Here is a 25,018-nt window from a genome sequence, read left to right as displayed (position 1 = left end):
TTTCTGGCATCTGGCTTGCCTGCTCCTGGGGTTTAGAAAGGGGTAGGCCAACATGAGGCTGCTTAATGTCTACACTCTCGAGCTGGAAGAATTCGTCACCAGCGCCAAGCCGGAGTACGCCATTCTCTCACATACGTGGGGAGACGACGAAGTCAGTTTCCAGGATGTGCAACGGCAGGATGGCCCCCCTGCCGATGAACGGGCAGGGTTTCCCAAAATTGCGTACAGCTGCACGCAGGCTGCCAAGGACGCCTTGGGATATGTTTGGATCGACACGTGCTGCATTGATAGAACGAGCAGTGCAGAGTTGTCGGAGGCGATTAACTCCATGTATGAGTGGTACTCCGGTGCGACGAAATGCTATGCCTACCTGGCCGATGTCCCGGGGGAACATGGCTCCATCCCCTGGGACCAGCAGCCGACGCGGGATTTCCTCAATGGAGCGTTTGCAAATTCCCGCTATTGGACACGAGGGTGGACGTTACAGGAGCTGATAGCTCCCAACGAAGTCATATTCTACAGCTCCACCTGGCGTTGTCTGACCACCAAGCATGAGATGGCCAGCGTGATTTGTGCCATCACCGGGATTGACCGTCCGATATTAGAGGGGGCAAGAGACACGGGGTTGGAGCTCAACGACGTCTGCGTGGCGCGGAAGCTGTCGTGGGCAGCCAAGCGGCAGACGTCGAGGATAGAGGACCAGGCATACTGCCTTCTTGGTCTATTCAAGGTAAACATGCCTCTGCTGTACGGCGAGGGAGCGACCGCATTCATGCGGTTTCAAAAGGAACTCATGAAGCAGTCGAATGACACGAGTCTCTTCGCCTGGGAGGGTGATATCGGCACGATGGACGAGACACTGGTCCACTATAACAGCAGTATGCTGGCGCCGTCGCCTGCGTACTTCGAAAACGCCAGTCGCATCTACCAGTGGCCACGGCCTCGGAATGTCGAGGCATACATCATAACCAAAAAGGGTTTGCACATCACCCTCCCAGCATTGCCCCTCCGCAAGGGCTACTGGCTCATGACGCTGGGATGCCGTTACAATGATTGTCCCCCTGGGTCCTTGGCAATCACAGTCAAGGAAGATGCGGACGGCACCTCCGAGGTTCTTCATCTGTCCACGCGGCTGCGTACCATAGAGTACGGCATTGAGAGAAAGGCCAAAAGCCGATCGTTCTTCATCGTCATGACCTGCGAGGCGCAGGGGGGCTCAGTACCGCCTGGAGTGAGCAATAAGGCATGCTACCTACGCATCCACCAGGGCCCAGGGCCCCTTCTTTCGATTTCAGACCTGCCTAGCTGTCCAGGCAGATGGACCCGAACCCATCAGTCGGGGGTTGTGCGGAACCGTTCCGGGTGGGCGTCTGATGTGTATATCTTGTCCGTCGATCTGGACCGCTGGGTCTTGCGCAGCTTCAAGGAAGGCTTTTGCCTGGACGTTGGCGGCGAGACATTTGATATCGTGTGTGGGTGGTGGTCACGGCAAGAACCTGTGAATGGGTTGGTCAAGCTAAGTGGTGGGTCGGTCGAACTAGAGGGGGAAAATCTACCGTACGCCGTGGCTTCTCGGAAATTTCGACTTAGTCAATGGGAGCGGGTATCTGTCAAGCTAAGGTTTAAAACAGTCTATGGGGAGTCCTTCGTGGTCGTCGAAGTTTCTGTCAAGAGCCATCACCCGAGGGAACTCCTACGGCGATTGGGTGGGCATCTGGGTACATATTTCCATCGGCGTGGAGACACGCGCAATTCCATATTGCCCCTTTGGCTCAAGTAAAACAATGACTGCCAGAACGAGGATGGTCCGTGTGGAAAGGCTGCCATAACTGTATTTTACTTTCGGGTGGCTACTGAAGCTATGCATGTATACGTGTAATTAGGTCATGAGCCATCCATTTGATGATTTATTAGTATGCGGTTATTGTCACTGTCGAGTAATGACACCTTGTGGGTTAGGGTGGTACATAGACATCCAACTGGGAGCTGTGGACCTGTCCCTTTATAGGTAGGATCAAACTTTCGTCGACGTGTAGTCGTCTTCGCTGCTCATAGTGGAAGGAAAAAGAAACGAAACAGCAATCCAATAATCTGTCAAAATGGGTGCTATAATTTATATTATTTCTAGGGCAGATACTATATATACCCCTACCCTCGTCTTTCATATAATATAAGCAGGTCTTGCTTCGCGCGTATGTAGATGGATGCGTGGTATTCTCTGTCTATATATCTGGTGAATTAGGATGTGGTAATTGTACTTTGTTCCACGCCGCAAATTAGAAGTAATATTGGGGGAGAATGAAGCTTATGAGAAACAATATTTTCACACGATGTAGATTCCCCACTGTTTTGTCACATGATGCCGACTTTCCTTTCTCATGGCTTTTGATCCGGTTTTGGGATTGCTCATGTTGATTAGTCCAAAACAACTTCACAATACTACCCACCCATCGGGGTTTATTTTCTCTGCGTGTCATCGAGTTTATACTTGAGGCCCCATGGAATGGCTAGACACGAAGTACTCTCTGATCATCATCAACATGTTGATTATGCCTGTATTCAAACAACTTGAGATGGTATACGGGATGGTGAAAATCATCTTAGCTCTGGGCGCCACCGTGGCCCTTCTATGTACGCTACTTTTCTATCTTGGGAGATGGTGCCTGATGCGTGTTGGCGATGTGTTTTCTCCTAAGAGACATACAGCGAGAGCCGACGCGGAGACCAATAACAAGAACCGTCCCCTCTTGTCAAAAGCTATCGCAAATCAACGCGTACAGATCTCATTTGGCATACATAACTCATTCCGACCGATAACGAAAATGAAGCTAGCTAGTTCATCCTAACAGCGAGAACATTAATCAACCTTGGCAGCGGCAACTGGATTGCCCTGTCAGGAATAGTGCAAATTATGGCATGTCAGAGTATCAATGAATCCTGTCGCAACACTGGGATAGGGACTATATCTCTAACGTGGATTGTGTAAACCCTAACATCGCGCGTGTCTTTACATGTATTTTTTAAGGCGAAGCAAATGGCCTGCGAAGCAGGTGGCAGTGACTTAATTCGCCTTGCCCATACTATTAACGAGACTTGGGTTCATACAAAGAGCGCGTCTGGGGTGCCCAAATTCGACGAAAATGAACAACTTCAGCAAGCTCTTGTAGCTGCCAATTTACAGTATATATACTATTTCAAGGGTTTAGATAAATTGAATACTATTCAACGCCCAGCCCTTCCACTATCAGAAAGGAAACAACGAGATACGGTTACCATAGCACTATGGCATATGCATCCCAAACCAACCCATCCTGGCTACCCCAGAAAAAAAGGACTAGTCCTGAGGCACATATGGATTGATAACGACATCGCTTGTCTTGGTCTTGTCCGAGCAGCACAGTTCGTAACTCTCATCCCGACTCTTAAGGCAGTTGTTGTCGAAATCCAAGTCTCCCCAGTTCCGGGGCCATTCGGCATTTAGTTTGCACGGTGGAGTCACCCTGTCATGAATGTGGTCATCACCATCAAACCCAGCATAGATCGTGGCAGTGTTCTTCTCCTTGCTTTGATCCGCGACGTCTAGCCACGCTGTTAGTGCGTGCTGCAAGTCTGTTCGGGCAGAAAACTTACTATATGCACCACCGGTTCCCTGCGCGCAGCGCTTGGAATCGTTGATCACAATACAGCCCCGTGCAATGTTCTGTGGCCAAGTCAGCAACTGCTATGTGGTAATGAAGCTGTGGTAGAATCAACTCACGATGTTGGTACCACTACTACTATATCCCTCCGCGCTGTCGCACGGCCACGAAGGGTCGTCGGGATTGCCGCGCGAGATCACATCCTCGATGCCGCGTCTATATAGTCCCGTGCAGATAGGAAAGTTGAAGAATCCGGCCATGCTCAGATCGACCTTTTCCTTGCCGAATTTACCAATGATGTCGTCCATGTTCGGGCGCGGATATCCGTTCTTCTGATTGTTGTTCTTCCACCCTGCGATGCTGCTCGCAACGATTTGCTCGAGAGTAAGCCCACCCCACCGAGACCCATCTAGTGTGGAGTGCACACCACCAGGTAGTCGGTCTAGTCCGTAGTTGGACATGTCCTTGTTGTAAGCGGCGAGAAGATAATGAATCTTCCCATCATGGCAGACGTTGGTGTCGACAGCGAACTTCTGATCAAGAGGACTGTTGTATTCCTCCGGAATGTCCTTTGTATTCTCATCGCAGTCATAAATTGTTCGCCTTGTCGATGACTTTAGTTCGTTGATCCATTGCACCAGCCATCGATCAATGGAAAGACTGACCAGATAAAGGGGCGCTTGTCACCCGGGGCAACGCTCCACGCATAGGGGATCATCTGGCCATATATGGCTTTTTTCATTTCTCCCATTGTCTTGTTTAGGTCGAGGGTGTTGATGGGATCTTGTTGGACGCCGTGGTGGATGATATCATACAATTTCTTGTTGCTATCATCCGAGCCGGAGAATATAGACTGCAGATACTGAGACTCCAGGCCCTTCCAGGCCAGCATGGTCTGTCCTAGATATGAGCTGATATCGTTCTGTACCTTTAGGCCCTCGACCGCACTGTACATAGTTAGACTGACATATGGGGAAATGGGCACGGTCATTTCGACAGGGGCAGACCTGCGATAGTGGGGCGCGGGACTCACGCTTTCATATTGGTCTTGTAGAAAGCACCCACGGACGCTTGACTGGCCATGATAAAGTCGTATGTCACGGCTTTGGCCACATGTTCTACCGCACTCAGCGCTATGGGTGCTAAGACTTAGCCTGCAACTCTGAACCGGTGGGGGGGGTGGGGCTTGCAACATACCGGCGCTAAATATCAGAGACTCCCCAAGCATCAGTACTAGCATGATGGAGTCAAAGATGTTCTTCTTGGCTTTGCTCTCATCTTGCTCCTCTGGGGCAAATGTATCCCGAAATGTTCCGACCTCCGCCGTGAGGTCTGCCTCGAGGCTGTCGATGCCTTGATAGTTCGAGGCGTGAAGCTGCCAGAATACGTCAGTATCATACACTTAGGCGATTTTAACTGGACATGTCATCACAGACCTGGTGGATTGCCACAAACCCATTCAGAATCACCGAACTGCCACATGGTCAGAGTCGCTGGATATCACCAAGATGAAAAGATCAGCTACTTCGACATACCCAGCGGGGATAATGTTATTTTGACACTCGACGGGCATGGCGCAACGATTCTCTGTCGCGAAATCACTGCATCGCATCCCGTCCGGTCCGTGGAGAAACTCGCTCACGAACCGAGGGAAGGCCTTCCCTTTCGATTGTAGCTGGCGCCACGAGGCAGTGGTAGTATTCCAGGCAGCATCGCCATTAGCGGCTTTCCACTCTGCTGCCGGGTCTCCTTGAAGCTGTGCACACTGCATAGTTTTCCAGGAATTGGCCCCATTGTTGGTTTGTGACCCGTTCTGGGCTGTGTTCTGCGGACGAGGAACTGCTTTGACCTGGCTAACCAGCTGACCCAGGAGGATGACACCTCCCAGACGCATGGCGAAAATGTTTATTGCTTGAAGAGAGGTTGTGATTAACAGTAAGGAACGAGAGTACAGTCTGATCAAATATTGGCTGAAAATGAAGAAGAATTCTGGTAGCTGTTGCGTGGTGACTCGCTGGTTTATATACAAAACACCGATCTGTTATCTATCCCACCAGCTGCCTCACCAGCCGCCCATACCGACCCCCATTCATGAGATCAGACAATATCCCATCTTGCTACCTCTGTCCAACCAGATTTTCTCCACAATCACCTCAACGTATGCTCCACCGGCCCGGTGAACAGTGTGGGAAGCATCCTACAGGGCGAGAGGCAGGGGTATCACAGGATTGTGACAATACAGACCTGGCCCCAAATTGCTGTGATGTTGGACATAAGAAATACATCCTATATATCACTATCCAACACGAAAGGTTGTCTACGGTGGGGGGCCATCTCCACCGAGGAAGATCTTTGGGGGAAACGGTATAGTGTGAGCCTGCTAGCGAATCAGTCTTTGCGCACAAAGTGTAGGTGCGATTGTATAGCCTCTCCAAGTGGGCATAGATGGGGCCGTAGCTTGGCGATGGCGTAGCCAGTTAATGTTGGTAATTAACCGATTGGGTATACCCACTGCCATCCTACCTTCTAAGACATATTGTGGCTATCTCATCTGCGATAAATCTATGATTATATGACAATGAGGTCTATAGGGAAGCCCTGATCAACAGGTATATCTCAGGGATTATTCTTTCATGAGAGGATAGGGAGCACACTGTGTAGAAGGATATTCAAGTTCGTGATAAGAACTCACACTCTGATGATGGTCAGTTGCCGCTTCTACAAGACATAATGTATTCAGATAACCCAGAGATGCAAATTTCAGCTCCCTCACGCGGCGGCTGTGTCGTGTGTGACCCCTGCCAATCTCCTGCTACATCGCCTCCAAAAGACCAAGTTCTTTACTAAAAGATTACTGGTCCGGCCACACTCCTCGGGCGTTGATGTTGGTTGATACATCCAATGGGTTGGCGGGATATCAACCATGCCCCGCCATCCCCGCGAGGATCGATATCCGACCCACCAGGGCGAGGTGGTCCCGTCAAGGGAGCACCCAAGAGACACCTGATGTCAGTGTCTATTGTTCGACTAGTCGAATAGCGTATAGTAGTTCATGGACCACCTGACTGTCGAGAAGCAATTGGGAAAATGAAGACCTCTTGGGGCGGGAACATAGGATCATCACTGTGGGCCGCAACGGTGCCCAGTCAGTGAACATCGATGTATACGCTCGTTCAAGATTTTTATGTTAGTGTCATTCCATGCTATATGACCTATTTCTTCTGTAGGGTTAAGATATATAGCGCAATTGACAACCTGTGATAGGTTTGGGGGATTTCCGGACCGGTTAATCAAATGAGGAAGCGTCAATTTGGGACTTATTGAAGACGAAGAAGCACCGTTCGTTTCGAGACATGGATTGCTTTCCTGGTACGGGGCTAAAAGGGTAGGCAATCTCAACTATCGGGCAAAAAGGAGGATTCTAACGATGACCTGCGGTTCGCTGAACGCTTGATGAAGGGTAATAGGTTAGGGATGGGGTTGGATATAGCCAGGGGCCAGGCGGGACGAACAGAGACAAAGATGGGCATTTGGGACTGTTCCTGCATCCTCATGCACTGCCTCAATTTGTATTACGTAGTACGGAGTACGTGGATGTTGATCATGGTCATCTGCTCGGCCACTAGTAGTGCGCATGGCATAGCGAAGAGGAGTCAAGGCGGGAATTTGTCAATCCCTACTTAGATAGCAATCTTCCCATGTGTAGATCCCTAGGCTCCACTTTGGGTCAAAAACTATAGTTTCACTCATATACTCTTCGCTGATATGGAACTATATCTTCACCATAACTACGACGGCTGTATATTTCTTGGCCGAGCAGGATCTTGTACTACAGGCAGCTTTACTCCATAGCTGAAACATGTGAACCTACTTTTGAACGTGAACAGAAGCCGTGCAATAAAACCCCGGGTATTCACAATCAACCACGTGTCCAGTCAATGAATACAGTTTTCGGAGTGACAGGATAGGTCGCGTTCAAAACACCAAGTACCAGCAGGCTTTATGTAGTGGGGTAAAAAACAAACAGCATACAAGGTTGGCATAGCGTTTTCCCCGCAATGGAAAGGACCTGTGCTACCAAACCATATCCACCATCCAGGCACATGACAGTGACGCCCCGTGGGATTTTTAAAGGATCGGTGAAGTTCAAATCCATTGTCAGCTATGTAGTAAGCAGGAAAGTTCAATTAAGTTATTGATTTTTTTTTTTTGTGGATGCTGTTCAAGGTCGGCAACTTGATTTATAAGCCCGACGCCACATTTATTCAGTATGATACCACCGATATTGCCATTGTTGACCAAACAGGCACGCGGTAAAGTCAATATACTCTATGCCAATATACCCTGTGCTTCCTCTGAATTTCCGCTATCCAGGGAATGTCCTCTTTCATTCCATCGATGGTCATCCGGCACGTCCACAATCTCTGTGGATATCACAATCTGCAGAATATGCAGACGTTAGACCACTCCCTGTATGCATACAAAATCCTATCCAGCTCATAATTCAAAAGAACGGATCTAAGAGGTAACATGTGCAAGCCTTTTCGTAATAGTACATGGTCATCCTTCCATTTCAATACACCAGATACTGCGCTCTCTGGGCTTTGAATTTAGCCAGGGCAGGTTTCCAGCTTGCTCTAATCGCCTCTGGTGTCAACCCAGCATCGATTCCCTCACGAACTAGTGGACTCCCCGCGAGGATATCAACATTGAACTGGCTTTTGTCAGATGTGCTCGCCAACCACTCGAATGCGGTCCCGTTCTTCGGAGTTTGATAGAGCTGCTTGGCAGTCGACAACAAAGCGACGCCCAGATAAACTGGATCAAATCCCTCATAGCTCGCTTGGTTTCGTAGTGAAACATAAGTTTGCACACCACAAGCCGTTTCCGACTCAAATTTGGAAGTAGTTGGGCTAAAGCACGCGAAGCGATAATTCGTATTTGCAACCTCCAGGGACCGCATGTGCATGGCCCATGTCTCGTTACCGAACGTTGCACCCAGCAACTGTTGCAATTAATCATCAGACTGAAAATAAATACTTGTCGTAAAGTGTAGACTAACCTCGAAGGGTCGCGTAGTTCCCCGTCCCTCGGACAGGTTGGTTCCTTCAAACATGCCCGTCCCGGGGTATAGCAGGGCCGTTTGGGGGGTGGGCATATCTACACCACGTTAGTATTGGGCCTGTTACAGTTCCGATTGGAGTACGTACTAGGGCTGGGCATGACCCACGGTAAGCCTGTGTCTTCCCAGGCCATCTCTCGCTTCCATCCCTGCATTGGAACGACGTCGAGGTGTAGATTCGCCCCCTTGGCGGCATGTTTGATCCAGCCTTCACCAACGAACATACGGGCCAATTCAGCGGATGTCATGCCGTGGGCTTGGGCAATTGGTCGGCGTCCGACGTAGGATGCGTACTTCTCGTTCAGCACGGGGCCGAAAGCATTGAGCCCGGTTATGGGGTTTGGTCGGTCGAGAACAATGTATGATACATTGGATAGGGCAGCGGCGACCATCGTGTCAAACATTGCCCACGTATCTTGATGGAGCATCAGATGGGCAAATACAGCAGGGGTACAGGGTGTACATACATGTGTAAAACCGCGCCCCAACGTCCTGAATGTCATAGAGGACCGTGTCCGCTCCTGAGTCCCGGATGTACCCCACCAGGGTGGACGTGTTGGCATTGTATGCATCCTGTTATACCCGTATGAGTACCACTCGTTTCTCGCATATTATATGGACAAGGAATTCATACATAAACCGTCAAACCAGTCTTTTCATCTGTAAATGTGCCCTCCGACCCTCCGGCCGGTGCGGTACCTCGAAAGCCATGTTCAGGGCCCATGACCCCTGCGAGACTGACCTTGCCAGACGAGGCCATGACGTCTACGCCCAAGTCGAAGTCAGGGGTAATTCCGGTAGGATTCGTCAGGATGAGGACTTTGCGCCCATGTAGTTGCTTGTAGTCCGCTCCACGCAGGACATCTAAACCCGTGCGAACGACCGGCTCAGCTACTGCGGCGTGGACGCAAGCTGCAATCAGGCATAGCCTTTTGATACCGGATATCTTCATGATGCTTGCCCAATTGAGTGATCTATTGATGAGTGTGCGCTGCACTAATGGGGATCATTTTGCTATCCCTGAGGAATATCGAAAACTTTCTATCAAAAACTTTTAATGCATTTGGCTATGGTCGGATGCCACGCTGGAATACCACGTCCTATAGCTCCCCTGCGGGGGTTTGATTAACGATGCCCCTGAGCGAAGGCCAGCCGATACTACCGACCCCGCATTGCATTGGGGGATCGACATGGTACTTGCAGATTGAGGGTTAAAGCTTTTTCTGTGCAGCACTCTACCAAAAGGTGTTGGAGCTTTACGATCAGTGATGAACACAGTGAGATGTCTCGCCATTGATCGGCTGGTGATGAACATGAAGCTCGAAACATCAAGTTTGAAACATTATATCCTAGTAAATCCAAACATGACCCGACAATCACCTTTTCAGAGTAATATCCCACAAATCTGATTAGCCCATCCGTTCGATCTCGAGACTCGCTAGAACGAATGCACTCGTGCCTATTAAGCTGTTCGTCGTGACCGGCAAGTTGACATAGTACTAGATCACGCTTAGGTTTGTTCCAACAATAAAAAGTCAAAGAACTATCACACACCTCGTAGTCAACGTTGGGCTGATGCAGACTAGCCATCGCACTAGTGCCGAAATAGTCCAGCGTGCCATTTTGATTGTGCCCGACGAAACGTTCCACCAGATCCTGGTGCATTTTTCGGACAAGAACCGACACCCGACCATGCACATCTCCCATATAACCCAGACGCAAGGTCTTGGCTAGAGCAAAGGTGATCAGGGCACCAGCACTGGATTCAATAAAGTTACCGGGGGCCTCGGGTTGGTCTACGACCTGCCAAATGCCATAGCGGCCCGTTTCGCTCACGGACTTGTCCACAGCCTCTATCTCAGCTGCTACTATATCCCGCAGCAGAGCCTGTGTGCGATGGTACGTTACGGTAGCCACGACCTCCGGTGACCTCGTGGCAGCCACTTCCAGGGCGTCGACCAGGCCAACAGTATACCAGGCCAGACTTCTCCCCCAGATAACAGGACTGGCACCTGTAGCGGTATCGGCCCAGGAGGCATTGCGGGACAGCTGATACCCGTGCTTGACAAGACCAGTCGTTGAATCGCGCGCATTGCGATATATCAGGGCTAATTGTGTAAGGGCGGCGTCCAGATTCAGCACCTCGTCGCCGGTAATTGATCCCCAAAGGGCGGCGTACGGAGCGTATCCATACATGCCATCACCGTAGGACGCGTCTCCGTGGTAATTATAAGGGGCGGGCGGGTTGGCGTAGTACCAAAGGCCACCTGGTGGTGGTCGTCAGCGACGGGAAAAGCACAGATCGTTGTGTATGGAAATCAAGATACCTAGGGCATTGCGAGGTTGCAGCCGCACTGATTCCCGCAAAGCTTCCAGGGCTTGTTGGTCAAATTGGCCATTGGGGGGCAATTCGCTGGCGAGTTGTCAGTAGAAATTAGAACTATGACAGCGGTAAGGACCGACAGAAGCGACCGAGCTAGACACAGTCGGTCTAGTCCATAATCTAGAGCATCTTTGGACGCGTTTAGCGCCTCCTGGATGCCTTGCTCCACACTGCGATGATGATATTCAGTCCACCGGCCACGCTGGACAGCGTCATCCGACCGCTCGATAGCGGCGCGAAGCGCCTCTTGGAAGATGCCCTGCACGAATCAGCATGGGATACAGGTGATCGAGTGTGGGAAAATGACATTTTCAATTTGTCTTGTCATCGCCCCTGTGCTGGTAATTCCATCCTGCCGCGCCAGGATGCTGTCCAGCATCCAGGTCGAAAAGGGTTGTCCTTGAGCTGCAGTGACAGCAGCCAGGGTTAGGGCTACCCATGGCAAGAAACGGATGCCCATGATCATGGTAGAAATGGTAAATGACTGACAAGGCTCGAGATGTGCTGCAGATTTTGAGAAGATTGACACTATTTGTTACGATGTATCGAAATGCGGTCAACTTATTTTTGGAATGGATCGTCGTCCCCTGCTTATTTAGAATCGATCGACATCCGAGCTCCACAGGCGATAGGGAACAAGGGCCAGCTCGATTGGGCAATCTGACCAGCCAGGTCCATGCAATTCATCACTGAAATAAAGCAATCTATGCTCAAAATAATTCAATTTCCAGGTATTGAATTTATTTTATAGAATTATGTTCATGTGAAGTCATCAGCGGCTGCCTGCACTTCTCTTTGTGGGATAACGGATTTCTTTATTAGTTGCCAGAATCCCCCCAAAAAGATAAACAAAACCCTTACTAGCTCAAATGATCATATACCCGTTTATTAATCTACATCTACATCGACCGCACGTACTCCGTAGAAAAGTAAATTATAGATTATCACCGAGAACATCTCTACCTGGGCTGACTCCAACCCACCCATGAGGGTAGTGGTGTGTTTTCTATAGTCCTCCTTTGTTCAATTCTTCCTATTGTAGTTCGTTCGCTGTTGGACATACGTAGTATTTTAGTAGATACCCATCATCTGCAAGGAGAAATGTTGTATCACCAATATCTAGAGCTTACCGCCCCCGCGTGTTTAGACAATGGGTGCCTCGACCCACGCAGCTCATCGTCGCCATTAGAACATATGCACCTCACGCCCGGCGTGGAACATGGCTGGTAATAAGATCTTGTTGTGATCCAAATCCTTCACGGCCGTCTGCAAAGGTATTGGCAGGCGGTCCAGTGCTCCTTTCTCAATACGCGATTCTAAATAGTTGGCCCACAGGTCGACACCGGCCCCGGCAACACCTAGCCGTGCCATTCTCCCCATGTTGATTAGCTTCTTCGACGAGAGGTCTTGCGCAATCGCCGCCGCAGCGTCCCAGTCGACGTGGCCTTTGCTCCTCTTTTTTGCATCCTCTATGCGCTTGAGCTTATCCATCTCACTGCCCGCCTTTCTCCAAAGCGCTTTCCGGAGGATATACATCTTAATCGTTTCGCAGGTCCTGGCTTTCTTTTCCTCCGTGAATTGGTGCCAGTATTCGGAGAGACCCTGCTCGGGGGCGGCGTTCTCAAAGCTGAAAGCGTCTGTAGCAATTCGCTGTCCGTAGAAATCATCTCCGGCGCCCAGCTCCAACTGGCAGAGGAACCATCTGGCCCCCGGTGATCCCGAGAAACGGCCTAGCACCCATTCACCGGCAATGCTATGAAGGTCAGAATTTTGTACAAAGGAAACCATTCGAGAGACCTTGCGTTGATCGGCGCTCCTCGGCCACCAAGTGCTGCCGCAAGGCTGTTCGGGATCCGTGACTGGACCACGATCCTGGTTAGGATCAATGTCTTGCGCGATTACTTCCAAAAGATCTAGCTGCTTGGCTAGCACATGCGCGTCGCAAGTGAATGCGACCAGCGTGAGGGACAACCCGGTGCTGATGGTACACCACCCCTCAATCTTTTGTCTGGGACCTGCATTTGTAACTTTAGATCGTAGCTTGTCAGGGTCGATCATTGTGACAATGACCCTTTGTATGTCGAAGATGCCCCGTATACCAGCAGTGCTAACCACAATCGGGTTTGGACAAACTAGCCTCCTTTCTTGACCTTGCTGGGCTTTTGCGCCGCCATCCTGGGTAAGGTTGTCGCTGATTTCCTCAACGTGTGTTGGCACAGGGTAATTCAACTCGCCGATAATGTGCTTTATTGATGCGTTGATCGCTTGGAGATCGGATTCCTGGTCGTCTGTTTCCCCGTTCTTCAAATTTGATGCCTGGTGTTGCTGTCCTCCCTGGGATGGCCGGGGTGTAGCCTTTTGTCGCCGAAAGGATAGCTTGGGAACAATTGCATGATGCGGCAAACCCGATTTACGGATTCCATCTATTCGCTCAAGCGAGCCAAATCTTCCAGAAATCTTGCTGGGTGCGTCTTCTTTAACGTCCATGGGCACCTGGCGAGACAAAACAGCTTGAATGGTCGCGATAATGACCTCTAAATTGTGGAGGTTGACTTCGAGACGCTCAAATTTGGCATCCTTGATCGTGTCTGCCAGGTCGCCCAGCTCATACAGCGTTGAGCATTCTGCAGGGAGCTCCTTCGCTAGGACGAGCATGCCAGCTAGTAGGTTGTTGACGTCGCGAGCGATTTTTCTCCGTCGCGCTCGTCGAATGTGCAAAAGTTTTAATATGTTCTGGCTGGCATTAACCTGTGTGGTGGAAGTCGGATCATTTGTTGGATCCACGAAAGCATCGATGCTGGCAGGATATAGCGATCGCCCGTGGAGAGGGCTCCCGCAATGCTTGCCCGTCCAATTGAAGACCGAAACATCGTTATACGTGATTACAACCTCGTCTAACAGCCTGGATAGTGCTTTGGGAAGTCCCTCCGCAGGGAAGGCGGAAAAACGAACGCCAAGGATCCCCATCAACGAGTATGCCTTATCCGTTGAAACGGTGGTTTGCCTGTCTGAGGCAGTAATCAGGACGCTGCTGGCGGAAGAGTCCAATAGTCCAGTCCCTGCAACCCAATTACTTAGATGCCCGATCTTACTAAACGCTGATATCCGCTGGCGGTCGTTTACTATTTCTGCACCGGTAGTAGCGACTAAGTCAGCAAGCAGATGGTTAATAAGAGCTAACCTTCCATGAAGGTCGAGATTGTCGCTGCATGGGTCGACAAGGGTGTCCAATGTCAGTTTATCTAGTATGCTTGGAGACATCCTGGCAGCGGCAAGCACGGCCTTCCCAACCTGCGCTTCAGCCGTCGTGTCTCTTAAATCTTTGGGAGGCACGAAGCCAATCTTTTCAAGCACAAAGACAAGCTGGCGTTCTCGGGGCATCTCGTGTATCGGATTTGACAATAGTTGTTGTTCCAATTTGTGTATTACTTCGACGGGTGGTTTCCCCAGACCCTGGACGAAGGGGTGTTTCAAGTACCTGTGAATGAATGGACAGAGGAAATAGAAGGGCCCAATGACCTCAATAGGCCTCTCCAAGTGCTGCCAGTGGGAGTTAACAAAGTAGGTCATTTTGCTCAACACCAGCTCCTGTAGCGTCCATCCACGCGTAGCCCATTCTACCTGGGCCTTGGCTTTGTGATCACCCACTTTACCCTTCGTGGCAATATCCGTGAACCGTTCTATATTTAATTCTATTGGGACGTGGGATGGCATCTTCCAGTATTTCCACTCCTCGATCCACGACGCCTCGGACCGGGGAGTATCGAGATGCACGAGACAGAAGTCGGCGTTGGCATACCAGTCTCCCATCAACGCCAGGGACTCGGTCATCTCGTAGCTATCCCGTTTGTTGATACAACACGTATCCAGCCACACGTATCGTTTCCCCCCGCGAGGGAAGTGCGCTTCGAATAGCTTCTTTGCATGGATAATGGACTGTTCAATCTTGCGTGTGGACCGGATGCGTTGTAGAGCAGCCAACAATGCTTCAGTACCGTAGCTCAATGCCCGATTGCTGTCAAAGAACTGGGCGGTGGAGGAAGTCTCCGCCCAGGCTTTAGATGCCGCATTAAAGTTCTCTTCTGCTAGCGCTTGCTGATTCAATGTCCCCGAGGTCAATTTATCAATTGCAGAGTCAAGCTGTCTTGACCCCGTATCGTCGGACGATGGTATTCTCTCATTGGTGTTTGTATTTGAGGGGTTGAGGCAATCCACCATAGCATTCCACACCGTTCTATAATACGCTGCGCGCCGTTCAGCGCTGGAGCGAAGGGTTGCAGCGTTGTGGACCTCTTTCTGCCAACGATTCATTCCGCTCTCAGCCCCCCTTGCATCGACATACCACTGAAGAAGTGTTTCTAGATCCTTGGGGCGCTCTCCATCATGCCTGGGGCGAGCTTGCATGAGTGCAGATGCCACCTTACGCTCCAACACCGTGATATCCGCTTTGCTCTTCTCAATAACTTTGCCCAAATCACTTGATGCAGGCACTGTTTGGTGCTGTAGTGAATCTTGGCATATGCTCTCTTGTGCCTCTATATTGTCTTCCAGGGACTCCATGGTTTTAGCATCGGCAAAGTACTGGTGATCAACCTCGGAGCCTTTCCAGCTGTGCGAGACAACACAATACTGGTCGTTCAGGCCGAGATTGGACGTACTGACCATGTTCTGCGTCTCGACATCGAACATGCGAAATGGCGTTTTCAAATCGTCGTCGGATGAGACGAACCAATCATCAGGAATTTTATCCTCGGTGTATCCTTCGAAGGTTCTGTCGTCCACAAAATGTATCTTGGGTTTGGGAATGAGAACATTGTTCAGAGTGACGCGCAATTGATTCCTCTCGGCTTCTTTCAGAGCAACATCCTTGATGTGTCCCGCGCGATCGATGACCAAATTGGCTAGGCCGTGTATCTCCTTGAGTGAGGCATGGTGGGTGAGAGTACTTTCAACGGTTGACCTGAGGGCCTGTAAGGGATCCATATTCATTAAAACCTGTGAAATGATGGGAAATGAGAAAGCTCTGCTCCTCATCCGGGAGACATATATACAGTTGGGCCATATTGGGACCCGATCCATGTCTCGCCACTCCCACTGAAAGGTTTTTGGGTTTCCAGGTAACCTATCACATTGTAAACCTCACTGACTTGCTCATGCAAGTGCTTCCCCCACCAGACAAGACAGAGAGAAAATGACGCGTCTCATTGAGCCACGTTGCCCGAGTCACACGCTTTGCTTTTGACCTGTTTTCCCTGCGTTGCGTTGTCCCTCTTTCTCTTTCCCGCCAGCTTTCTCCCTCTCACACCACTTCGACCGGCTTTACCATTTGCGAAATCGTCATGTCGCATACACTGACGTGGAGACGACGATCGCAAACTGATGACTTAGCTTTTTAGCATCAACTGAACCTCCAAAGTCTCAACTGGAGGATTTGATCTTGTTTGAAATATAGGGTCCGCCCGAAGACCTTTGTAAACTCTCGCAAGACACTCATCATGGCATCTTACCATCGGGTGCTAGAAACCTTTGGCAGATCGGTTCGGGACAATACATTGGAATGTGACTGGTATGTCCCCTGTTGCATAGCTCTGTGACCTCCGAGATAACAAAGTAGCGATATACACCCGTGGGAGATCTCGATCAATGGAGAGCAATGGACGGGTAAGATCCGGCTGATTGGGTTTATCGATGTATTTTTTCTCATCTCCTACTCGGCCAACGCAAGATTTGAGCATGGGATTATTGTCTACAGTCAGTTCCTCCACACGTTCTTGATCACCAACCTACTGAACCATATGTAGAGGAGAACGGGGTTTTCGAGGCCGTCGCAGGGTACAAGGCCGATCGATTGTTCCCCGGCGAGGAAGAATCCAAATCAACCCATGTTCAGCCCCAAGCTGACCAGAACACGGAGGATAGCGAGATCTCTGATCCTGAAGAAGGTCAGGATCATCGAAATGCCGGGAATCCAAATACTAATGGTCATCAGGTCCCGACAGTGCCCGACACCGACTCTGGAAGGCGTCTGCAAGTCATGGGGAAAATTCCAGCCGCATCAACCAGCAGAAGGGCAGACCCAACGACGGGCAGGAATATTCGGGCGGCGTAACCGAGTATTACAGATCCAGTACGTTCACGACCAAGGGTCTGGGTCATCAGATCGGACTCAGGGCTACCTATCGCATGTCGTCTGTTCGCGAATATACCGTCGAGATCGTCAAGCCATGCAATGGGGCATTGAACAGTGAGTTCATCGCCATAGACCCGCAAAGTGCTCCGTAGTGAATAAAGCTAAACCCCCAGCAGAGCGTATCCGACGGGGCATGAAACCACATAGCACCGCCGAGCTGATGAAAGACGCCGTACGCTGCGGGATCATAACGCAAGGACAGCTGGCGGGTCACATCATCGAAGTTCTGCTTGCGGGCTCGCGTCTCGACGACACAGCCAAGAAGTACTTAGAGGGGTTAAAATCAGGAAATGATGCAGGGAGACATTTCTTGTCGAACGAAAGGACCTAATCTTTGTAGATGGATGCAAAAAGATTACCATCCGCCTTCGGGCACCATTCTGCTCTTCATCCCAATCATCCACGCTAGAGTAGTCGCGCTAACCCAAGCTTGATCGCGCAAATTATCTCTCGTATTGGCCATCGCTTCATTGGCTCACCCTGCGAGTCACTGGTCGAATTCATCCATCAGCAGGAGGCTGGCTTGTCCCCCTCAACCGCAAAGACTGCGTGACAGGATAGCCCCGCAGATTTGCGTTGTCCTTCGACCGTGATTGGGCTTGACGCCGGGGCCCCACAGTTCAGCTCGTCAACCCAGACAAAAAACCCCTGTTTAGATCCGGATATCATCGACAGTTCATCTCTCCATGAAGGGGTGATGTACGGGGCACCAGGCAGTGGGATGATAAGTAACACGGCAAAACGGGATCTTCCAATGCACTGGATATGGGCAGCGTAGCGATAGCGGACTTTGGACCCCAGTCAGTGGGGGCGGCTGATTGTTAGTCTACACGTTGTGTCTGACTGTTTTCTCCTGGCGATTCCTTTTTCCCTCTTGTTCTGGCGCTTAAATTGTTGCGGTCAGGCCCTCGCTTGATGAATCTGCAGTATTTTACCTGACTCTCTACCGGTCCAGTGGGATAGTCTGTGTACTAGTCCAGCGAACCTCATTTCATCAAGTTGTGTTTACTGGTATTGTTTTCGCATCGTCGTGCACCTTCCCCTATTCGATTGGAGGCACCGTGACAGAAACCGATAAACAAAATGGGTTGGTTTCCCCTCGATCTCGCGTCGGATGAGCCTACCTGGAGCTTCGACATCGTCGGTTTACTCGCTGTGGTCGGAGGTTCATCTATTGAGAAGCATGCGCAAGCGATCACAGCATCACCCTTGGGGGGGTTTCCGCGCCTCCTGCCCGCCCCGGAGACAATGCTCAACACCGATCGCCCCGTCCGCCTCCCCTCCGTTAAGGACGTACACGTCGTGGGTGTCTTCTCCGGCAATCACTTCACCGAGTTGAACTTTTTCGCCGACGTGATCCATCGGGTAGACTCGCTGGAGCCGTACGAGTTTCAGTCGTACGAAATTACATATTCCGGAAGTAGTCCCGAGCAGAATGGGCCCCCGGACGACAAGAACAGCATTCCACTGCGCAAGATCTGCCCACTCAATTTGGTAACGCTGGTCTCCATCCTGATGACGATCGCACTATTCGTCTGGGCCGGCGTCAACCATGACGCGGTAGCTTTGATTGGTCTGGGAACCATGACCTTATCCACGAGCACCGCGTGCTTATCCTCCCAATGGCGACCGAAGCTGTCGGTGCGGAAGTCCAAGGCTGCCAAGGTCCCGCCCGGAGATGTGGTCATCCGCACGCGGTCGGGTGCTTTTATCGTCGTCAAATGCAACGAGGACATTGCTCGCGAGCTTTATGGCGGCACGGAAGCCTGCGATTATGTCTTCAGGGGGCGGGCGCACCAAGTCCTTCTGGCACTTAGCACGGTGCTGCTGATGGCATCCATCATTTTCTTCAGCAATTGCGGATGGAAATCGCAGATCGCCGTCGGTTTGGCATACGTCATCCTCAATATCGCTTACTGGGCCATGGCGTTGCTGACGGAACCTCGGCAAACCTGGGATATTGACTCGCGGTACAGTATCAAGCCGATCGAGCGTAAGCTCACCGACAATTATACACAGGTTCTGTGGCACTGTATTCGAACGACGGGGAAGGTCCACTGGATTCATAAGGGGCAACTGGCGCCGTCGACCCCTAACTGGGATGGGTGGTTGAAGGAAGCACGGAGGAATTCTGGTCGTGAGGACTGGAACCCTGATGAGGCGCGGGATCGATGGATGGCAATGAAGCTCGAACCTGAGGCAGATGACAGCGAATGATGATGTTCGCAAGAGGAGTTCAAGGCCTAGTGTCGTTCTATATATATGGATATGTATATACATTTACTCTTGATTGATGATTGACAGATGAGACACAGGTTGATGATTAACGTTGGAGGTGATAGACATTCTGACTCAATTTAGGTAATAGTATTGTTCTTTTATGTCAATATCATCAAGAATGGGGAGAATATCATGGAAGGGAGAAGATGGATATTCCAGGTTGTCTTTCTTTCCCGAGGCTCTCTCCTGCTGTAGAACCCACACATCTAGGCCTTTTCGCGGGCAAGATCTCGTCCAGCACTTGGCAACGTCTTGTGATCTGGTCTTTACCCTCGTATTTTGCAGATTGCCATGTCCATCTTCCTCGTTGGGTGGAATCGGAAAGGGTGAGATGTTGCCAGCATGATGAAAATGTCGCATGAAGGACGTTATAGAGGTCATGAACAGGTTTATGACAAATGACTCAGCTACATAACCATGACCGGTTAGCCAATGTCACCTGACGTAAAGTCACTATGATCACGTGGTTTCGGCATTTTCATTGGCTAGTTGGAAGGGATGCCTGAGTCCGCCAGCCGTACTCTGCCATCCTCAGGTGTCTCTGCACTCTCTCCACTCCGCTTTCTACGTAACGTATGACTAGTGTGTGGACACAATACGGTTCAGCACACTCAACATCCCCGGTTCTCGTCATCCTGTACACCAAGGTGCTCTATCACAATGGCAGAAAGAGCTGCTTCTGCAGCACGTAGCTCTTTCCGAGCCCGCGCCGTTTGTGTGCCCTCCATCCCATGTACAGCACTAAAACAACTGACTCGAATAGTGTGATAATTGTCGAGCCCGCAAGGTATAGCCCTGGACTGTAATGAATACACATTGACTCTCCGCTCATGATGCAATAGATCAAATGTGACAAGGAAATTCCCTGCTCTTCCTGTGGTGCCTTGGGCATTCCTTGTAGCGGAGTGGGAGTTGCCTCCCCCACGGTCCAAGAAGCGTCGAGACAACGAATTCCTCACGAATAGTTAGTTTGGGATCCGACCTGGGTTACTAGAGGCTTGTCGCTAAAATATAGCTAGTGAACAGAAGGTGGACGGCATCCAGGAGCAGCTCACTGCTATGCAACAAACTCTCCAGCAACTCATCCAGTCCTCGACACCTACCACAGTCCTTCCACCAGCTCGCCCTGTCCCCTCTGTTCATACGGCTCCTCCATTTGAAGGACCATCCTCGTTTCATCATGAAACTCTCGTTGCTAGAGATGCGGCCTTTTCTGCTGTCGCTACTTCACAGGCCAGAGAACAGGATGATCATGTATCTGCCGCTTTGTCGTCTCTCAGGCGTCGCCTTGATCACTATCATGCGCCAGACGCGCCTACCACCGGTGTTGAAAGTCCCACATTATATCACGACGGACAAGAACTTCTTCCAGTTGAGCTGGTTGTCGCCCTAATACGGAAGGTCAAGGCCCGACCGCCCTTTTTTTTGGTGAGCCAATCGTGGGCAAGCCCCCTGCAGGTCGAGTCGCTTTGCCAGTCCATTTATTTTCCTCTGTTTCCCATGCCGTCTGGATCGTTGCCCTTTCTACACGGTCTGTTATATTTTATTATCCGAGATTACCTCCACGAAGAAAACCGCGATCTGGCACAGTTTGACTTGCTGGCCCATATGAAATTCTGCGAACGCCACTTCTCTGCCGCCCTGAGCAGCTATGAGATGGTAATGGCGCCTACCGTGGAGAAGGTGCAGGCCTTGTTGATTGCTATCGTCAAATCACAGGAAGAGTTTGATATTCAGCGCTGTTGGACCTATCTGTCCATTGCCTTTAACATGTGCCAAACACTGGGCCTCCATAGGAGTCATGCCATCGTCAAAGACCCTTTTCCGATAGCGGAATCCAAACGTCACGCATTCTGGTCCCTGTATACGATCGACAAAAATCTCTCCCTCAATATAGGCCTGGCGTCTCATTTCCAGGATCATGACATCGACGCCGACCTGTTCACCCCGTCGAATGACCCCCAGCAGCGTCCATGGGATCTGATGAGTCTCGTCACTGTAGAATTCGCAGGAATCCAGGGACGTGTATACGACCAGCTGTACTCCACCGCCGCCTCCAAGGCCAGACAGACCGATCGCATGAAGGCGATTGACGCCCTGTCTGCTGAATTAATCGCTGTCCGTGACAAACTCCTGAGCATTGACGTCAGCCCTGCCCTGTACTCGGACTCCTTGCACGGAATGGCCGCCTGTGCGGACTTTATCACCTATTCGGTGTTGACGGTTATCTACCGTGCGCAGACAGGGCCAGGGGATGGAATGGGGATCTCCTTAGAATGCTACAAAGCCGGTAGTATGGCTCTTCACAGCCATCTCAAGTGCTTCACTTACTTTCGCGGTCGTCAGACGCATAAACAAATGGAATATGTCAACAGGTCAGTCTCTCTTCCCGACATCTTGTTACGGATGTTAACTTGGAATAGTATCCTATTGTATCCCTCCTTTGCACCATTCGCGATTGTCTTTACCCATGCGATCACCACCTCTAACACTGCGGATCTGGCCTTATTGCAAGAGACGCTCGGGTCGCTCGAGTTGATTAAAGATTTGTCTCCGGGCGCAAAGCATCTACATGCTATTTGCGAGGCATTCGTGAGGACTGCGCAGGTGCTGGTTGATACCCAGCAGACTCTCACTGGACTCGAGCAGCTCCAGGATGGGTCCTTGTTTATGCCCCCTATTGTCGACGGGCCAGCCAATGTCACTCTTCCGGATGTCTCGTGGCCCGAGAATACGTTTGATTCCGCCATGAACCAAGAGGATGTGTCCATGTTCTTGAATGATTTTCTCGGAACGAATCGCCCGGTTATGGATATATTAAACGCTAGCTACCTAAATTATGTTCCAGAATGAAATAATGGCATTGGCACAATGTCTATCCCGACTAGCCACGACGCGGTGGTTCACTTCGCTGTCTGCTCGTTCTCAGTCCGCCTTATTGTTTATCTTCGACTATCACGCCGTATCAAAAAACATACTACCCTCTTTGTTAGCTCCACCCTATCCATGGTTGGGTCCCGGAAGTCTTCTTACCGGAATGAGCAAATACGGCACCCGACGCTCGTACTCCATCCACGCCTCACCATACCGCCCGCGGCATCGCTCGATGTCGCGCCAAGCGCGGTGGGAGATCATGGTGATGAAAAACAATGGATAAAACCATGGAAAGGGAGAATCAAAACCTGTGACCAATCCCCAAGACACAGCAAAGAATATGTCACAAGTATAATGGACCTTACGGGCGAGGCCATCTGCAGTCGTCAGAAATGTCACTTCTGGAGGGCTCCAGGTCACTTACACCACCCGCTGCAGAGAATATCACTTCCAGTGTTGGTCTTGATGGTTTCGGGATTCTTGATGAACTTCCACGGCAACTGAGGGAATGTCCTGCGGTCGAAAGCGCTACCTCGCTCCTGAGCACGGAAGTAGTTCTTCTGACTATTGCAGGTATCCCACACCCAGTATACGAAGAGATATACCACCGCCAGGAGGCCCAGTGCGACCGGAGTCCAGTGATATGTCGATGGGTGGTGCGAAGCCAAGTACAGCGTGCAGTGGCAGTAAATCATCGGTACCCCGGCAAGGTTCCAGAAGATCAACATGAATCCCCATTTCTCATAATACATGTCCCTGCTCTTTGTCAGCGTGACATCTTGGATGTCAAAGAAAGTCGACCGACTTACCAGCTGGTGATGATCAGCTCTTCCGCCTTTGAACAGGCGTTGGCGTACAGGAAATGGGCCATCAGCAGGAAGGCGGCTTCACCGGACACGAAACCATACTCATCCCACTGTCTGATCGCCGTAGCGAGCGACAACAGAAATAATATGTACCAAGGAATGCGGACTTCGAAGAACATCTTCATGTCAATCCAGCGGAACATACGCGGATTAAGCTCTGCGCCCATGAAGAAGTCGTACGCGTGGGATCCTGTCATGCGGTGCTGCGCCCCGCGAGACAGGGCTGACAAGTACGCGAGAATGGAAACTACAATCCCCGAGATAATGGCCACGGACATGATCGGTCCAAATTCATCAATGAGAGTACTCAGCCGAAACAGACCCGAGAAGTGCAGGGAAAGAGCGCCACTGATCGTCAGATACCACGACGACAAGGCGGAACAGTAGTAGTCCAGCTGTTTGTTGCCAAGGTGGGGGAGGGCCTTCCCTTTACCGTACACTCCTGGAAGGTACAGATATCCGAGGCCTTCTAGGATCAAAAAGGTCCAGTAGATGATCCACGCCTTGCGGTGCGGAAAGGCATGGGTATAAACCAATTCGACGAGGTGACCTAGGAACCCGGTGATAGTGTCTTCTCCCGCACGAGCTGGAGTCGGCAGTTGGCCGTCGAAACACTTCACCCCAATGAACATGTAGTACATGATCAGAGGGGATCCCGCCATGATAGCCGTGACTCCCAGCGGTCCGCCAAACTCAAACTCGGTGTTCTCGGAGTCATGGTCATGCTGAGGTACATCAGCTGCGCCATTGGCACCATTGTTCTGGGTATTATGGCGTACTCTCTTCGACATGGTGACAATGTGAGGGGGCGTGTGCTCGCAATGGGCTTCATATTCGAACAGACGGGGTTTTTGTCAATATATAAACCCTCACGGAGTAAACCATCACGGGAGTGGGGCGAAAAAGTTGGACAACCCCTTTCTCGATTGAATGCAGTAAATAATGTTCACTCATTGGGAGATCGCGTCTGGTTTCTACCACCATTCTACCTGATGCTTACAAGGTACGCATATGACCGCGGTCTCCGCGGAGAGCACGGAATCCTCGCCTCGCTCGGCGAACCGATTCGCCGTTAGAACCAATCATTGGCCCATTATAGATCCACCCAATGGGTCCTTCAAAGAGTCTCCATCGCAGCCGACATGCAATGCAACAATGCATAGCACCGTGGTCCAGATCAATAGGATCTAGATGGTATACGTACATTAATAAGCGCAATATTTTAGACTTGCCACTGTTTGCTACATGACAAATAAGGAAAATCTGACATCATTCGCGTGTGCAAAACAAAATGCAGCATTTGCCCTGTATGTTTTGACTGGTCGTCCGGAAGCATAAACCGACAAGTCGTTTCCCTATATAATTTCCCGACGTCACTGATATTCTATTCTTGGATGCAGAATAGTTCCCGTAAGTCTTCTCGGTCGACTCTACAGCGACAGTAACAATGTGTTGGGGGCATTATCATTCGGCGTAATAATGACCATATGGAATGGTGTGATGAGTCCTGGGCCTTCCGCTCTGTTAGCTCATATCCAAAGCTGTAGGCTGCGGAAAACAACATCAGCTGCAACATCAATGAGGAACTAGCAACGGCCCTGGGATTATGCAATAAATTGAATGTTCATCCTGCGGTTGTTGTAAGGAAGCTGGTGCCGCTTATCA

General features: G+C 50.6%; 9 protein-coding genes across 9 annotated transcripts; 4 read left to right on the top strand and 5 right to left on the bottom strand.

Moving 5' to 3' along the window:
• Window positions 1–52: 52 nt before the first annotated feature.
• Window positions 53–1,374, top strand: BDW47DRAFT_127707 (heterokaryon incompatibility protein-domain-containing protein; the record flags this gene model as incomplete). The annotated part of the gene is made up of 2 exons (XM_024816755.1): window positions 53–1,231; window positions 1,318–1,374. 2 exons carry the CDS (start codon window positions 53–55, stop codon window positions 1,372–1,374), a joined length of 1,236 nt encoding a protein of 411 aa, XP_024669982.1.
• Window positions 1,375–3,201: 1,827 nt separating this feature from the next.
• BDW47DRAFT_133202 (uncharacterized protein) lies at window positions 3,202–5,409 on the bottom strand (the record flags this gene model as incomplete). Its single annotated transcript, XM_024817778.1, has 7 exons — window positions 3,202–3,579; window positions 3,631–3,700; window positions 3,758–4,241; window positions 4,304–4,600; window positions 4,766–5,013; window positions 5,075–5,111; window positions 5,174–5,409. 7 exons carry the CDS (start codon window positions 5,407–5,409, stop codon window positions 3,335–3,337), a joined length of 1,617 nt encoding a protein of 538 aa, XP_024669981.1. The 3' UTR covers window positions 3,202–3,334.
• Window positions 5,410–8,211: 2,802 nt separating this feature from the next.
• Window positions 8,212–9,729, bottom strand: BDW47DRAFT_133199 (DUF1343 domain-containing protein; the record flags this gene model as incomplete). Its single annotated transcript, XM_024817777.1, has 5 exons — window positions 9,395–9,729; window positions 9,228–9,333; window positions 8,849–9,175; window positions 8,701–8,798; window positions 8,212–8,643 (listed from the first exon to the last, which is right to left on the bottom strand). The coding sequence occupies exons 1-5, from the start codon at window positions 9,710–9,712 to the stop codon at window positions 8,212–8,214; spliced, it is 1,281 nt and encodes a 426-aa protein (XP_024669980.1). The 5' UTR covers window positions 9,713–9,729.
• Window positions 9,730–9,989: 260 nt separating this feature from the next.
• BDW47DRAFT_109539 (Six-hairpin glycosidase) lies at window positions 9,990–11,800 on the bottom strand. Its single transcript, XM_024813488.1, has 5 exons — window positions 11,451–11,800; window positions 11,224–11,402; window positions 11,088–11,173; window positions 10,315–11,027; window positions 9,990–10,259 (listed from the first exon to the last, which is right to left on the bottom strand). The coding sequence occupies exons 1-5, from the start codon at window positions 11,607–11,609 to the stop codon at window positions 10,170–10,172; spliced, it is 1,227 nt and encodes a 408-aa protein (XP_024669979.1). The 5' UTR covers window positions 11,610–11,800; the 3' UTR covers window positions 9,990–10,169.
• Window positions 11,801–12,184: 384 nt separating this feature from the next.
• Window positions 12,185–16,484, bottom strand: BDW47DRAFT_133197 (heterokaryon incompatibility protein-domain-containing protein; the record flags this gene model as incomplete). Its single annotated transcript, XM_024817776.1, has 2 exons — window positions 12,185–16,111; window positions 16,467–16,484. 2 exons carry the CDS (start codon window positions 16,482–16,484, stop codon window positions 12,329–12,331), a joined length of 3,801 nt encoding a protein of 1,266 aa, XP_024669978.1. The 3' UTR covers window positions 12,185–12,328.
• On the top strand, window positions 16,433–17,763 carry BDW47DRAFT_109537 (uncharacterized protein). The gene is made up of 5 exons (XM_024813487.1): window positions 16,433–16,709; window positions 16,758–16,894; window positions 16,945–17,085; window positions 17,133–17,387; window positions 17,450–17,763. Exons 1-5 carry the CDS (start codon window positions 16,639–16,641, stop codon window positions 17,662–17,664), a joined length of 819 nt encoding a protein of 272 aa, XP_024669977.1. The 5' UTR covers window positions 16,433–16,638; the 3' UTR covers window positions 17,665–17,763.
• Window positions 17,764–17,870: 107 nt separating this feature from the next.
• BDW47DRAFT_109533 (uncharacterized protein) lies at window positions 17,871–19,770 on the top strand. The gene has a single exon (XM_024813486.1). It carries the CDS (start codon window positions 18,417–18,419, stop codon window positions 19,548–19,550), a length of 1,134 nt encoding a protein of 377 aa, XP_024669976.1. The 5' UTR covers window positions 17,871–18,416; the 3' UTR covers window positions 19,551–19,770.
• A 455-nt stretch (window positions 19,771–20,225) lies between these two features.
• Window positions 20,226–22,673, top strand: BDW47DRAFT_57744 (transcription factor domain-containing protein). The gene is made up of 5 exons (XM_024819355.1): window positions 20,226–20,324; window positions 20,377–20,400; window positions 20,456–20,577; window positions 20,633–21,988; window positions 22,037–22,673. Exons 1-5 carry the CDS (start codon window positions 20,274–20,276, stop codon window positions 22,464–22,466), a joined length of 1,983 nt encoding a protein of 660 aa, XP_024669975.1. The 5' UTR covers window positions 20,226–20,273; the 3' UTR covers window positions 22,467–22,673.
• erg4A (c-24(28) sterol reductase) lies at window positions 22,540–24,519 on the bottom strand. The gene is made up of 3 exons (XM_024817775.1): window positions 23,297–24,519; window positions 22,912–23,243; window positions 22,540–22,864 (listed from the first exon to the last, which is right to left on the bottom strand). Exons 1-3 carry the CDS (start codon window positions 24,142–24,144, stop codon window positions 22,614–22,616), a joined length of 1,431 nt encoding a protein of 476 aa, XP_024669974.1. The 5' UTR covers window positions 24,145–24,519; the 3' UTR covers window positions 22,540–22,613.
• Between the last annotated feature and the right edge of the window lie 499 nt (window positions 24,520–25,018).

This window comes from Aspergillus candidus (assembly GCF_002847045.1).
Source record: "Aspergillus candidus strain CBS 102.13 unplaced genomic scaffold BDW47scaffold_40, whole genome shotgun sequence".
NCBI lineage: Eukaryota > Fungi > Ascomycota > Eurotiomycetes > Eurotiales > Aspergillaceae > Aspergillus > Aspergillus candidus.
This window is presented reverse-complemented; position numbering and strand designations above follow the sequence as displayed.

What these genes read in the sequence shown, in the direction of transcription:
- BDW47DRAFT_57744 (XM_024819355.1), top strand. Translation starts at nt 20,274, where the DNA reads ATGGCAGAAAGAGCTGCTTCTGCAGCACGTAGCTCTTTCCGAGCCCGC. An exon ending in GCTCTTTCCGAGCCCGCGCC is followed by an intron (nt 20,325 to 20,376) that starts GTTTGTGTGCCC and finishes TGACTCGAATAG; the next exon opens with TGTGATAATTGTCGAGCCCG. An exon ending in CAACGAATTCCTCACGAATA is followed by an intron (nt 20,578 to 20,632) that starts GTTAGTTTGGGA and finishes AAATATAGCTAG; the next exon opens with TGAACAGAAGGTGGACGGCA.
- BDW47DRAFT_109533 (XM_024813486.1), top strand. Translation starts at nt 18,417, where the DNA reads ATGGGTTGGTTTCCCCTCGATCTCGCGTCGGATGAGCCTACCTGGAGC.
- BDW47DRAFT_109537 (XM_024813487.1), top strand. Translation starts at nt 16,639, where the DNA reads ATGGCATCTTACCATCGGGTGCTAGAAACCTTTGGCAGATCGGTTCGG. An exon ending in GCATGGGATTATTGTCTACA is followed by an intron (nt 16,895 to 16,944) that starts GTCAGTTCCTCC and finishes AACCATATGTAG; the next exon opens with AGGAGAACGGGGTTTTCGAG. An exon ending in GATCTCTGATCCTGAAGAAG is followed by an intron (nt 17,086 to 17,132) that starts GTCAGGATCATC and finishes AATGGTCATCAG; the next exon opens with GTCCCGACAGTGCCCGACAC.
- BDW47DRAFT_109539 (XM_024813488.1), bottom strand. Translation starts at nt 11,609, where the DNA reads ATGATCATGGGCATCCGTTTCTTGCCATGGGTAGCCCTAACCCTGGCT. An exon ending in TGTCTAGCTCGGTCGCTTCT is followed by an intron (nt 11,174 to 11,223) that starts GTCGGTCCTTAC and finishes ACAACTCGCCAG; the next exon opens with CGAATTGCCCCCCAATGGCC. An exon ending in GCAACCTCGCAATGCCCTAG is followed by an intron (nt 11,028 to 11,087) that starts GTATCTTGATTT and finishes GACCACCACCAG; the next exon opens with GTGGCCTTTGGTACTACGCC.
- erg4A (XM_024817775.1), bottom strand. Translation starts at nt 24,144, where the DNA reads ATGTCGAAGAGAGTACGCCATAATACCCAGAACAATGGTGCCAATGGC. An exon ending in GAGCTGATCATCACCAGCTG is followed by an intron (nt 23,244 to 23,296) that starts GTAAGTCGGTCG and finishes GACAAAGAGCAG; the next exon opens with GGACATGTATTATGAGAAAT. An exon ending in TATTCTCTGCAGCGGGTGGT is followed by an intron (nt 22,865 to 22,911) that starts GTAAGTGACCTG and finishes TGACGACTGCAG; the next exon opens with ATGGCCTCGCCCGTAAGGTC.